Source organism: Myxine glutinosa, chromosome 7 (genome assembly GCF_964187855.1).
Source record: "Myxine glutinosa chromosome 7, kmMyxGlut1.1, whole genome shotgun sequence".
In the NCBI taxonomy this organism is placed as follows: domain Eukaryota; kingdom Metazoa; phylum Chordata; class Myxini; order Myxiniformes; family Myxinidae; genus Myxine; species Myxine glutinosa.
Window position 1 is genome coordinate 180,996,690 of NC_136267.1, and position 14,555 is coordinate 181,011,244.

Here is a 14,555-nt window from a genome sequence, read left to right on the forward strand (position 1 = left end):
CTACACCTTTTCCACCCATCTTACTGATCAGTCACCTGATCCCGCTCATGCTTGCTGTTATCTTTACCTCAGCTGATTTCTTAATTAGGTGTGCCTCCTCCTCTGAATTTTGACAGAAAACACACCAGAGTGCTATGCAGGTCCAGCAGAAGGCCGAGTCCTTGCTTGGAAGTGTTCATTATGCACCAGACACAATTCGAGAATGTGCAGAGCGCGTCGCTGGACACTGGCAGAATCTTATGCTCAAGATGGAGGACCGCCTCAAGCTCGTCAATGCTTCAGTTGCCTTTTACAAAACTTCAGAGCAGGTATTGGACTCCAGAAGAATTAGTGTGAACATGAAGAGTGATGTCACTCGTTTTTTGTACACTTGTCGTAGTTCAGTTGATTTTGTGTTCTGTATGTCTACCTCAAGGTGTTTGTCTATCCTTTTAGGGATTCTGCAAAATTTTGCAAGTGGCTATAGGCCTAACGCTTATTTTATTATAGTTTTGCTGCATTTGAATGCCTAATGTGTCGCTCATGTAACTCACTTGTGCATACATCAAATGTTTGCTGCCTAGGTGTGCTCTGTCCTGGAGAGCCTAGAGCAAGAATACAAACGTGAAGAGGACTGGTGTGGGGGCAGTGACAAGATGGGCCCTGCATCGGACTGTGACCACGTAACACCCATGATCAACAAGCACCTCGAGCAGAAGGAGGCATTCCTCAAGGTCAGTGGCTCAACCAAAATGCCTACTCTAGGATGTAACTGTAACCTACCATGATGTTTTAGTCTCCAAATCGATTACAAGGATTTTGGGGGGCACTGCTTTTTCATGTGTAGCGTTTTACTTCCTGTCCCAAGTTGCCAATCATGGGATCTGGATTGGCAAGGCATGTAGACCAGACCAGGTGGTGCAGGCTGATTACCCTCTCCATTAAGGTTATTGATGAGTCACATGGGTGATTTTGTACCACCGATTTAATAGTGCCATTGTAATTTTCCCGAGAATAACTGTTTTCGAGAAACTTGGAATCCAGTTCTTTAATACTGGAGCTCCTGAAAACAAATTTATCATGCAATCTCTGGCACCCAATCCGAACCATTATGGCACAAGCACACCCCGGGTTTATCGGAATTGAAGAAAGGTATAAGTTAAAATTGCTGCCTGCAACGTGGCGACCGACAAAGGTGTGGGAGTCTGTTGGTTGGCAGTTGATTTTCTCAGAACAGGTGGCTGCCCTGTCACGAACGCAGTGAATAGAACCACCTTTATAGGCCATTTTTCCCCACAGAGCAGGGGTTGGCCTTTTTCGGGTACCATGGTCCCCTTTTTGGTGCAATCTTTGATGGCCGGATGTCCTTCCTGCCGCCAACCCGAAAGACAACTCTTAGTTTCCATTTCACAATCTTTAGGGTGAGCAATTATTTTTTAAATATCTAAAGGGGTATTCACAAAAAAGTTACTTCACTCGATATCTGAAATTTTGGGCTGGAACCAGGGATTATTAGTATTGATCAAATATTAAGGAACATGACGTGAGTATTTATTTAAGCGTGACTTGCAATCCACGGGCCCTGTCTGTGGAAATTACCCTGGCAACAGTAGTCAGGTGATCAACAGCCGCACCACCTCTTGATGCCGACTAGTTCACTATCTAGATGTTCACAACTAGATGACTCCATTTATATATCCCTGTCTGATAACATGGACCAACTTCTATCCACTCATCCCAACTCTCTCTCCCTCATATGTGGTGATTTCAACTGTCACCATGCCAGCTGGCTGGGTGTGGGTACCTCTCTCACCAGCCATGGCACCTCAGCAAAGGACTTCTGCGACTCACTGGGACTGACACAATCTGTCAATTTCCCGACCCGGATCTCAGTCGATGGAGTATCTTCTCTTCTCGACTTGGTTATGACAAACCTCGCTGCAAATGTCTGCTGCTCTTCTTCTGCTCCAATCGGTTCTTCTGATCATGTGCTTGTTAAAGTAACTAGATCCTCTGGACATTCTCAGAGAGCCTCCTCAACGTCGACGAGTCTCGCATTTCACTCAGGCAGACTGGCAAGGTCTTCAAGCAGCCATCAATCATCGGGACTGGTCTCCCATCTCTACTGCCTCTGACATCAACTCTTCCTGGGAATTCTTCCAAAGTAAACTGCTCTCTCTCATGCACAGATTTATCCCATTTCGTCTTCAGTTGTCATACCCTTCCTCCCATCCATGTTACACGGAATCTTGTGGTGAGGCAGTTGCCATGAAGCAATTTGCCTTCACCTCATGGAAGGCTAATCCAACTGAAGGCAATCTCAGTTCCTTTCACAAAGCCCGGAACAAGTGTGTGTCTACCCTCAGGAGAGCCAGGAAACAATATCTCTCTGCTCTCAAAACTGAACTATCAAACCTGTCTCCTTCCTCCAAATCCTGGTGGCGTCTGGTCAAATCTGTTTCTGATGTTTGTTCCCCCTCCAACCCCTCCCTTACCTCAAACGGCTACACAGATGACACCGCACGTGAAAAAGCCGAATGCCTCAACTCTGTGTTTGCCTCAAAATTGTGTCCCGAACCCATCTCTCTCTGTACCAACCGTACCCAGTCGTACCCAGCTGCTCCTGGACTTTTTAGGGTGGCATAGTTCCGAACCCGAAGGATCGGTAACCGACACAATTTCGGTCTTCGAGGCCGGCCAACAGGCACAGTGTGACCAGAAGGGACGAGGTTCTCCTGACCACGTGGCCCTCGACTTGGTGGGGTTTGTCCGCACAATGTGGGCGCTTCAGGATGAACTTTAGCCGGGGAGCGTTTGGGCGCCCCGGTCTGATACTGCCGCCCACGCGCAGAACAACTTGTGAGTGCATGTGGGTCCCGGCGGTCCCACTGGCCTAGCGCTGCCATGTTTAGACAGCGAAATCTGTCCCCGGGTGTCCTTCCTTCTCTCCTTCCTTCTCTCCTGACAAGGTGGTGAAGTGTTGGTCAAACCTCGACTCTGATTCTGCATCTGGACCAGACGGCATCAGCCCACGGGTCCTAAAATCCTGCTCTGCTGCTCTATCTCACCCTCTCTCTGTTCTCTTCACCCTCTCTTTTGCTCAAGGTCGTCTGCCAGCATCTTGGAAATCAGCAAACATTACCGCTTTACACAAAAAGGTGCAAAAACAGATCCTTGCAACTACAGACCAATCAGCCTGCTCCCAATAATCAGCAAGGTCATGGAATCAATCATCGCTTCTGATATCAAATCCTTCCTCTTCTCCAATGGCTTCATCTCGGATCATCAATTTGGATTCAGACCAGGTCATTCTACCGTGGACATGCTGCTTCTGCTGTCTCAACAATGGATGGAGGTCCTTTATGCCAAACAGGAAATTAGAGCGGTCTCCCTTGACATATCACGTGCCTTCGATACGGTCTGGCACCCAGCTCTGCTCACCAAACTCTCCTCCTACGGTATCCATGGAAATCTCCCCGCATGGCTTGTGGACTTTCTCTCTGGTCGTAGTCAACGTGTGGCCCTGAATGGTTTTCTCTCTTCTCCCCTTCCTGTTCAGGCTGGAGTTCCCCAAGGCAGTGTTCGGGGCCCTGTGCTTTTTCTGGTCGACATCAATGATCTCTCCGACTCTCTGGAAAATCCTCTCTCTCTTGTTGCTGATGACTCCACTCTCTGCCGCTCCATTCCTCATCCCTCAGATCGGCAGTATGCAGCCTCCTCACTCTCTGCAGACCTGGACAAAATCATAGACTGGTCAAACAAGTGGAACATGTCTTTCAATCCTGACAAATCTCACATTCTTACTATGTCTCTCCGAAAACACCAACTGGAAAACCCTCCCATCTACTTTCTCAACAATTCTCTCCAAGAAGTTCTGATACTCAAGCTTTTGGGTCTCACTATCTGCCATGATCTTCCTGGGAAAACCACATTTCCAAGCTGTCCTCCAAAGCCTGTCGCCGACTGGGCATCCTCCGTCGTGTGAAGTCCTTCCTTGGCACACCTGAGCTCCTAACCACATGCAAGGCTTTCATCCGCAGCTCAATGGAATATTGCTCTCCTCTTTGGGCTGGTGCTCCTGCCCCACACCTAGCTCGGCTTCACGCTGTAGAAACCAAAACTTTCAGAATGATTGGAATCTCCCGCGATGAAGCTAACTCCGAGGGCCTTTCACTCACTCACCGCAAGGCAGGTAGGTGGTCTTTCTGTCTTCTACCGACTCCTCTCCGGCCTTACACCCCCTGCTCTGTCTGTGCCCTGTCCCCCTAATATTCCTGCAGTGCGCACAATATAATGGATGGATAAACACTGCATGCGGGATGTGGATCTGGTGTCCAGCGTCATGAGCTCATTGACCAGATGGGAGTACCAAACAAACGTCTTTTTTATGAACACGAAAAACTTTCATATATCAGACCTAGTTGAATTATATATGTTGCTGGAACTTTGTACAAATATTTTGTTTCTTAGTAAACATTTCTTTGGTGTTTCCTGCTCAAAATATGAAGACAAAGCTGGAAATATACTTTATTCCAGCTGAGAGGGCAAACCTGAGTTCAAAATTGTCCTTATTTAACATTGCTGAGCGCCGATATTTTGGCCGCATAGCACAGGTGATAACAGATTTTATTTTAACGATATTTATTTTAAAGTCTTTTTTGCAAGGATTGAAAGAGGAGTATCATGATGGCTCACTTGGTGCTTCTCATTGAGTTGCTATGTCTTGGACTGAACTTCAGGAGGCTCTGGGATTACAACGAGCTGTATTCTGGTACACGGCCAGCAGGGGGCGCTGCATCTCAGATCATGGTTTCCTTTGGATGAAAACATAAATCGAGCTGTCTGTCCTGTCTGTGTTTTAGGTTGTGGAACTTAAAGATCCCATAGTATCTTTCAAAAAGAGAAGACCATTGAGTTCTGGCTCTTTTGCTAAATTCCCTGCTTAAGGTTACCTGTTTAGCACTACGTACAGAAGGTTGGCCCTGGCAGGATAGTGCAGAGGGAGTGCACTTACCTTTTGAGCTGTCTAATCTGGGTTCGAGTCCCGAGGATGACAATGAACAGTTGGATTGGTGGTTTGTACACACTCGCCTTGATGCTGTCTCACCTGGGTTTGAATCTCGACCAAGCTATAAAATGTCATCCCAGTGTTCCACAGGCAGGGAGATTCATCAATGTGTGTGCCGCCCCTCGGATGGATGTTAAACGGGCGTCCTGTCTGCCAGTATCTGTTGGTGGACGTTAGAGATCCAGCGGTATCCTTCACCAAGAATAGACAAGTTCTCCCCGGCATCCTGAAACGAATTACACTGCCCTCATGAACACAGGGCATTGCATCAGCGGCACACCCTCAGACAATGATGCTACCCCGCAATCTTGTGGTGAATACAAACGAGGAAGTGGGTGCTTTGCAGGTAGTTTGTTGCATAACAAAGTGTGTCGGCCCTCTGATGGACGTTTTGCTCAGGATCCATCTGCTATCGTTAGTTTGTGGACGATCATGATCCAGGAAGTGTAGCATGATCCTGTCTTTCAGGAAAGGAAGGCTGAGCTGGTGCTCGGGCCTAATTCCAAATTCCTGCACTAACTCCCATTTGGGAAAGGCAAAGCCACCCAGGCTGATCCTTGCCATGAGGCTGCTTTGGCAGCACTTAACCCACCTCCAGGCAGGGCACGAGAGACGCACAGTTGGTGGAAGTTCGTAGTTGTGGATATGGTTCAAATATTCGAGATCCAAATGCTCGTATTCTGTTCCTGAATTGACTTGTGATGTTTGTGGCTGTGGTTTTATAACTAGTTTACAACTTCATATCATGAACATTTAATGATGGATCAACAAAATGTATATACAGGAAGATAAGATGGAAATAATTAAAACAATAACAAAATGGGGGGGGGGGGGGGGGTTCCTCACTTGCGCCCCTCACTTGTGACCCTCACTTGTGCTCCTCACTTGTGCTCCTCACTTGCACCCTTCACTTGCACTCCTCACGTGCACTCCTCACTTGCGCTCCTCACGTGCGCCCTCACTTGTGCTCCTCGCTTGCGTCCCTCGCTTACGCTCCTCACTTGCACTCCTCACTTGCGCTCCTTACTTGCTCCCCTCACTTGCTCACCTCACTTGCGCCTCTCACTTGTGCTCCTCACTTGCATCCTCACGTGTGCTCCTCACTTGCACTCCTCACTTGTGCTCCTCACTTACATCCTCACTTGTGCTTCTTACTTGTCCCCCTCACTTGTGCTCCTCACTTGCACCCTCGTGTGTGCTCATCATTTGTGCCCCTCACTTCTGCTCCTCACTTGTGCTCCTCACTTGCACTCCTCACGTGTGCTCCTCACGTGCATTCTCACTTCTGCTCCTCACTTGCGCTCCTCACGTGTGCTCCTCACTTGCGCTCCTCACTTGTGTTCCTCAGTTGCTTCAACGAAGGTAAAGCCTGAACCGTCATCACCCTTACATCTTTCACGGTGGATAAATCGACCATTTTGTTCTTGTTTTTATCCTCCTGTGCCACCCACACAGACTGCTCGTTCCGTGCTTTAATTATCAACTGCATAAAATATTTTTGAAGTTTTGCTTTCAAAGAAATCAGATTTAAGTTGTGGATTTTGTATTCAATTATGTTGAGGAGCTGTGCTCCTACGCGAGTCGAAAGGATTGACGCGACAAAAGACGGGAATTCGTCCGAGCTTCTTTATTGATCAAACGAAAACTCGGGTCTGAAAAGCCCGTTTATCGGGCAGCAATATATATAAGCAATCAAACACGTCATGCCGGATGCCCGGGAAAGGCGAGTCTGGGCATGCTCGGGCGGCCTGGGCGAGCTCGGGAAAGGCGAGTCTGGGCATGCCTGGGCGGCCTGGGCGAGCTCGGGAAAGGCGAGTCTGGACATGCTCGGGCGGCCTGGGCGAGCTCGGGAAAGGCGAGTCTGGGCATGCCTGGGCGGCCTGGGCGAGCTCGGGAAAGGCGAGTCTGGGCATGCCCGGGAAAGGCGAGTCTGGGCATGCTCGGGCGGCCTGGGCGAGCTCGGGAAAGGCGAGTCTGGGCATGCTCGGGCGGCCTGGGCGAGCTCGGGAAAGGCGAGTCTGGGCATGCTCGGGCGGCCTGGGCGAGCTCGGGAAAGGCGAGTCTGGGCATGCTCGGGCGGCCTGGGCGAGCTCGGGAAAGGCGAGTCTGGGCATGCCCGGGAAAGGCGAGTCTGGGCATGCTCGGGCGGCCTGGGCGAGCTCGGGAAAGGCGAGTCTGGGCATGCTCGGGCGGCCTGGGCGAGCTCGGGAAAGGCGAGTCTGGGCATGCTCGGGCGGCCTGGGCGAGCTCGGGAAAGGCGAGTCTGGGCATGCTCGGGCGGCCTGGGCGAGCTCGGGAAAGGCGAGTCTGGGCATGCCCGGGAAAGGCGAGTCTGGGCATGCTCGGGCGGCCTGGGCGAGCTCGGGAAAGGCGAGTCTGGGAATGCCCGGGCGGCCTGGGCGAGCTCGGGAAAGGCGAGTCTGGGCATGCCCGGGAAAGGCGAGTCTGGACATGCCCGGGCGGCCTGGGCGAGCTCGGGAAAGGCGAGTCTGGGCATGCCCGGGAAAGGCGAGTCTGGGAATGCCCGGGCGGCCTGGGCGAGCTCGGGAAAGGCGAGTCTGGGCATGCCCGGGAAAGGCGAGTCTGGGCATGCCCGGGTGGCCTGGGCGAGCTCGGGAAAGGCGAGTCTGGGCATGCCCGGGAAAGGCGAGTCTGGGCATGCCCGGGAAAGGCGAGTCTGGGCATGCCCGGGAAAGGCGAGTCTGGGCATGCCCGGGAAAGGCGAGTCTGGGCATGCCCGGGCGGCCTGGGCGAGCTCGGGAAAGGCGAGTCTGGGAATGCCCGGGCGGCCTGGGCGAGCTCGGGAAAGGCGAGTCTGGGCATGCCCGGGAAAGGCGAGTCTGGACATGCCCGGGCGGCCTGGGCGAGCTCGGGAAAGGCGAGTCTGGGCATGCCCGGGAAAGGCGAGTCTGGGAATGCCCGGGCGGCCTGGGCGAGCTCGGGAAAGGCGAGTCTGGGCATGCCCGGGAAAGGCGAGTCTGGACATGCCCGGGTGGCCTGGGCGAGCTCGGGAAAGGCGAGTCTGGGCATGCCCGGGAAAGGCGAGTCTGGACATGCCCGGGCGGCCTGGGCGAGCTCGGGAAAGGCGAGTCTGAGCATGCCCGGGAAAGGCGAGTCGACATGCCCGGGCGGTCTGCGCGAGCCCGGTACAGTATTCGCTCCCTGGTTGCGTCTTCGGCAGGTGTAAGGCGATTGTGTATGCTCAGCGGCAACCGCTACAATGTCAGTGAAAAAGACTTGTTGTTGTTGTTGTTGTTTCAGGCTTGCACGCTGGCACGTCGCAATGCCGAGGTCTTTCTGAAGTACATTCATCGAAACAATGTCAGTATGCCTTGCATGACCAGCCACACCAGGGGGGCAGAGCAGCAGGTCAAAAGTAAGCATGACTACCTCCATCTTCCCTTTGCCTTATTTTTGGAAGTGAATCGTCAGTTTAAAATATGTGTGAATATGGAACGTTGTCTGAAAACAAGATAAACCTGATGTGTTGGTTCCTTAACTGTAGATTGTATTTGAATATTGATCTTAAAGTCTCCAAATCAAAACTCGAGACCCTTCAGCTGTTTGTTTAAGTGTGAGCAATTAACGGATTTTAAATTATTGATGTAAATTTGTTTATTTTGATTTATTTATTAAATTTACTTATTGAAAACAAAAATCAATTAATTTTTGTTCTGGAATGTCCAGGTGCCATCTCACTAGATGCTTGACCATATGCCATGACTGACGGTACCGTGTCCCTCCCACAGCCATACTTAGTGAATTGCTCCAAAGAGAGAACAGAGTGTTACACTTCTGGACCATGAGGAAAAAGCGCTTGGACCAGTGTCAGCAGTATGTGGTCTTTGAGCGCAGCGCCAAGCAGGTGAGGGCCTTGCCCCATTTTCTGGTGCTCCTCCACACCTGAAACTTTGCAGTTTTGTGATTTCTTTTCCAATTTCTTTTGTTTGCAATCTTATTCCTGCTCTTTTGCTTCGTGCCTCTCCACAGTCTGTATGCAAATGAACTTTCTATGGACCGAGGCTTAATGATTTTTTTTTTAAATGGAGCTCACCATTCACAAAGTAAAAGGACATCATAGGTGGGGCTACACAAGAAGACCTTGAGAGGGAACAGAATAAATTTACCAACATTCCCCTTGAATTGTAGGAAAGTTTAAGGATGAGGGAAAGCAGGACACTGGCACGGAGTTCCAGAGTAAAGCAGCATGAGGAAAGAAGCTGGAGGACTATGAAACTGTGTTGGCCCAAGTGGTCGATCCAGTATCAGGGTGGGAAGAGCTGCAAAACGTGTGGAACAACTGAAGGAATGTGGGGAGGTACGAACAAGGAAGGAGAAACCTTCAGAACATCTTTCATGATATCTGTACAAGAGACAACATAGCGACTTAACACCGGACGGAAGGAGGTTCCAACAATGATGCCAGGTCATGCCCGACCAGCTTAACAGCATATTGCTGGAACCTGTTGAGAGATAGATGGCAACCAGGTAGGTGCACCAGCCCAGATGTGGGAACAATATTCCATAAGAGGCCGTTTTGTGGCCTTATATAGATACAAAAGAGTAACCAGAGGAAGGTATCATTGTGAATGGTACAGACAGCCAATGCGTTGTTACGAAGCACCTTGTGCAATACCAAAATATACTTCTGCCAACTGAAGTAGGGGCAGATATTAAGCCGCAGCAGACGTAACCCGGGGACTTCCTGAAACCAAAATGGAGATCGTGTTTGTGATATGGACATCAACTGAGTCTTCTTCAAGTTGGAGAATACAAGTCAAACTTTTTAAAGAATGGTTCTAGCTTCGGCACGAGATGAGGCAGACACGGTTCCTGGATAAATTGCGTACAATGTAGAATTAATCAACAGAAATGCCGAGCTATTGAGAATGCAGTCTGGCAGACATTTGACGGACTACAAGAAAAACGTAGGGCCGAAAACAGAACCTTGGGGAACACCTGCATTGATGGTACATGTGAGTGAGCTTTGTTCCTCATGCACAACTGAAATGTATTGATAGGTAAGAATAGGTAATAGGTAATAGGTAATAGCAAGCATTTGTCCAGAGATACCATATGATTCAAGCTTATGAAAAATAATTTTGTGATAAATACTTTATCGAAGTCCTTGGAGATGTCAAAATCAACTATCCTGGCTTCACGGTGATCTATAGCCCTATTGATATGCTCAGTAATTAGGGATAAAAGATCATCAGTGGACCGATGATGTCTAAAACCATACTGTACATCAGTTAGAATATCATTGACTTCCAGGTAACCCATAAGTTGATGAACGGTCTAACGAGGGCAGCGTACTCAAACATGCTTCTAACGGGGTCAGCATACTCAAACACGGTTCTAACGGGAGCAGTGTACTCAAACATGGTTATAACTCGAGCAGCATACTCAAACATGGTTCTAACTCGAGCAGCATACTCAAACACGGTTCTGACGGGAGCAGTGTACTCAAACATGGTTCTAATGGGGTCAGCATACTCAAACATGGTTCTAATGGGGTCAGCATACTCAAACATGGTTCTAACGGGGTCAGTGTACTCAAGTATGGTTATAACAAGAGCAGCATGCTCAAACATGATTCTACCTGGAGCAGCATACTCAAACATGGTTCTAACGGGAGCAGCGTACTCAAACATGGTTCTAACGGGAGCAGCATACTCAAACATGGTTGTAACGGGAGCAGCGTACTCAAACATGGTTCTAACGGGAGCAGCGTACTTAAACATGGTTCTAATGGAAGCAGCGTACTCAAACATGGTTCTAACGGGAGCAGTGTACTCAAACATGGTTCTAATGTAAGCAGCGTACTCAAACATGGTTCTAACGGGAGCAGTGTACTCAAACATGGTTCTAACAGGAGCAGCGTACTCAAAGATGGTTCTAACAGGAGCAGCGTACTCAAACATGGTTCTAACGAGAGCAGCGTACTCAAACATGGTTCTAACAGGAGCAGCGTACTCAAACATGGTTCTAACGGGAGCAGCGTACTCAAACATGGTTCTAACGGGAGCAGCGTACTCAAACATCGTTCTAACGAGGACAGCGTACTCAAACATGCTTCTAACGGGGTCAACATACTCAAACACGGTTCTAACTTGAGCAGCATACTCAAACATGGTTCTAACTCGAGCAGCATACTCAAACACGGTTCTAACGGGAGCAGTGTACTCAAACATGGTTCTAACTCGAGCAGCATACTCAAACATGGTTCTAACTCGAGCAGCACACTCAAACATGGTTCTAACTCGAGCAGCATACTCAAACATGGTTCTAACTCGAGCAGCATACTCAAGCATGGTTCTAACTCGAGCAGCATACTCAAACATGATTCTAACTCGAGCAGCATACTCAAATATGGTTCTAACGGGAGCAGTGTACTCAAACATGGTTCTAACGGGATCAGCATACTCAAACATGGTTCTAACGGGGTCAGCATACTCAAACATGGTTCTAACGGGGTCAGTGTACTCAAGCATGGTATTAACAAGAGCAGCATGCTCAAACATCGTTCTACCTGGAGCATCATACTCAAACATGGTTCTAACGGGAGCAGCGTACTCAAACATGGTTCTAACGGGAGCAGCATACTCAAACATGGTTCTAACGGGAGCAGCGTACTCAAACATGGTTCTAACGGGAGCAGTGTACTCAAACATGGTTCTAACGGGAGCAGTGTACTCAAAGATGGTTCTAATGGAAGCAGTGTACTCAAACATGGTTCTAATGGAAGCAGCGTACTCAAACATGGTTCTAACGGGAGCAGTGTACTCAAACATGGTTCTAACGTGAGCAGCGTACTCAAACATGGTTCTAACGGGAGCAGTGTACTCAAACATGGTTCTAATGGAAGCAGCGTACTCAAACATGGTTCTAACGGGAGCAGTGTACTCAAACATGGTTCTAACAGGAGCAGCATACTCAAACATGGTTCTAATGGAAGCAGCATACTCAAACATGGTTCTAACGGGAGCAGTGTACTCAAACATGGTTCTAACGGGAGCAGCGTACTCAAACATGGTTCTAATGGGAGCAGTGTACGCAAACATGGTTCTAATGGAAGCAGCGTACTCAAACATGGTTCTAACGGGAGCAGTGTACTCAAACATGGTTCTAACAGGAGCAGCGTACTCAAACATGGTTCTAACGGGAGCAGCGTACTCAAACATGGTTCTAACGGGAGCAGTGTACTCAAACATGGTTCTAATAGGAGCAGCATACTCAAACATGGTTCTAACGGGAGCAGCGTACTCAAACATGGTTCTAATGGAAGCAGCGTACTCAAACATGGTTCTAACGGGAGCAGTGTACTCAAACATGGTTCTAATGGAAGCAGCGTACTCAAACATGGTTCTAACGGGAGCAGTGTACTCAAACATGGTTCTACAGGAGCAGCGTACTCAAACATGGTTCTAACGGGAGCAGCGTACTCAAACATGGTTCTAACAGGAGCAGCGTACTCAAACATGGTTCTAACGGGAGCAGCGTACTCAAACATGGTTCTAACGGGAGCAGCGTACTCAAGCATCGTTCTAACGAGGACAGCGTACTCAAACATGCTTCTAACGGGGTCAGCATACTCAAACACGGTTCTAACTTGAGCAGCATACTCAAACATGGTTCTAACTCGAGCAGCATACTCAAACACGGTTCTAACGGGAGCAGTGTACTCAAACATGGTTCTAACTCGAGCAGCATACTCAAACATGGTTCTAACTCGAGCAGCATACTCAAACATGCTTCTAACTCGAGCAGCATACTCAAACATGGTTCTAACTCGAGCAGCATACTCAGGCATGGTTCTAACTCGAGCAGCATACTCAAACATGATTCTAACTCGAGCAGCATACTCAAATATGGTTCTAACGGGAGCAGTGTACTCAAACATGGTTCTAACGGGATCAGCATACTCAAACATGGTTCTAACGGGGTCAGCATACTCAAACATGGTTCTAACGGGGTCAGTGTACTCAAGCATGGTATTAACAAGAGCAGCATGCTCAAACATCGTTCTACCTGGAGCATCATACTCAAACATGGTTCTAACGGGAGCAGCGTACTCAAACATGGTTCTAACGGGAGCAGCATACTCAAACATGGTTCTAACGGGAGCAGCGTACTCAAACATGGTTCTAACGGGAGCAGTGTACTCAAACATGGTTCTAACGGGAGCAGTGTACTCAAAGATGGTTCTAATGGAAGCAGTGCACTCAAACGTGGTTCTAATGGAAGCAGTGCAATCAAACATGGTTCTAATGGAAGCAGCGTACTCAAACATGGTTCTAACGGGAGCAGTGTACTCAAACATGGTTCTAACGGGAGCAGTGTACTCAAACATGGTTCTAACGGGAGCAGCGTACTCAAACATGGTTCTAACGGGAGCAGCGTACCCAAACATGGTTCTAATGGAAGCAGCGTACTCAAACATGGTTCTAACGGGAGCAGTGTACTCAAACATGGTTCTAACAGGAGCAGCATACTCAAACATGGTTCTAATGGAAGCAGCGTACTCAAACATGGTTCTAACGGGAGCAGTGTACTCAAACATGGTTCTAACGGGAGCAGCGTACTCAAACATGGTTCTAACCGGAGCAGTGTACTCAAACATGGTTCTAACAGGAGCAGCGTACTCAAACATGGTTCTAACGGGAGCAGCGTACTCAAACATGGTTCTAACGGGAGCAGTGTACTCAAACATGGTTCTAACGGGAGCAGCGTACTCAAACATGGTTCTAACGGGAGCAGTGTACTCAAACATGGTTCTAATGGAAGCAGCGTACTCAAACATGGTTCTAATGGGAGCAGCGTACTCAAACATGGTTCTAACGGGAGCAGCGTACTCAAACATGGTTCTAACGGGGTCAGCTTACTCAAACATGGTTCTAACGGGGTCCGCGTACACAAACATGGTTCTAACGGGAGCAGTGTACTCAAACATGGTTCTAACAGGAGCAGCATACTCAAAGATGGTTCTAACGGGAGCAGCATACTCAAACATGGTTCTAACGGGAGCAGCATACTCAAACATGGTTCTAACGGGAGCAGCGTACTTAGACATGGTTCTAATGGAAGCAGCGTACTCAAACATGGTTCTGACGGGAGCAGCGTACTCAAACATGGTTCTAATGGAAGCAGCATACTCAAACATGGTTCTAACGGGAGCAACGTACTCAAACATGGTTCTAATGGAAGCAGCGTACTCAAACATGGTTCTAATGGAAGCAGCGTACTCAAACATGGTTCTAATGGAAGCAGCATACTCAAACATGGTTCTAATGGAAGCAGCGTACTCAAACATGGTTCTAACGGGAGCAGCATACTCAAACATGGTTCTAATGGAAGCAGCGTACTCAAACATGGTTCTAACGGGAGCAGCATACTCAAACATTGTTCTAACGGGAGCAGCGTACTTAAACATGGTTCTAATGGAAGCAGCGTACTCAAACATGGTTCTAACGGGAGCAGCGTACTCAAACATGGTTCTAACGGGAGC

At 48.8% G+C, this 14,555-nt stretch overlaps 1 protein-coding gene across 1 annotated transcript in view; it reads left to right on the forward strand.

The window, feature by feature from the left end:
* The window catches only part of LOC137431866 (triple functional domain protein), a 469,010-nt gene that overhangs the window by 315,135 nt on the left and 139,320 nt on the right, over nt 1-14,555 (forward strand). The window contains 4 exon segments of the mRNA XM_078782583.1: nt 117-308; nt 564-713; nt 8,309-8,423; nt 8,797-8,912. Coding sequence (XP_078638709.1) covers nt 117-308; nt 564-713; nt 8,309-8,423; nt 8,797-8,912 — 573 coding nt within the window.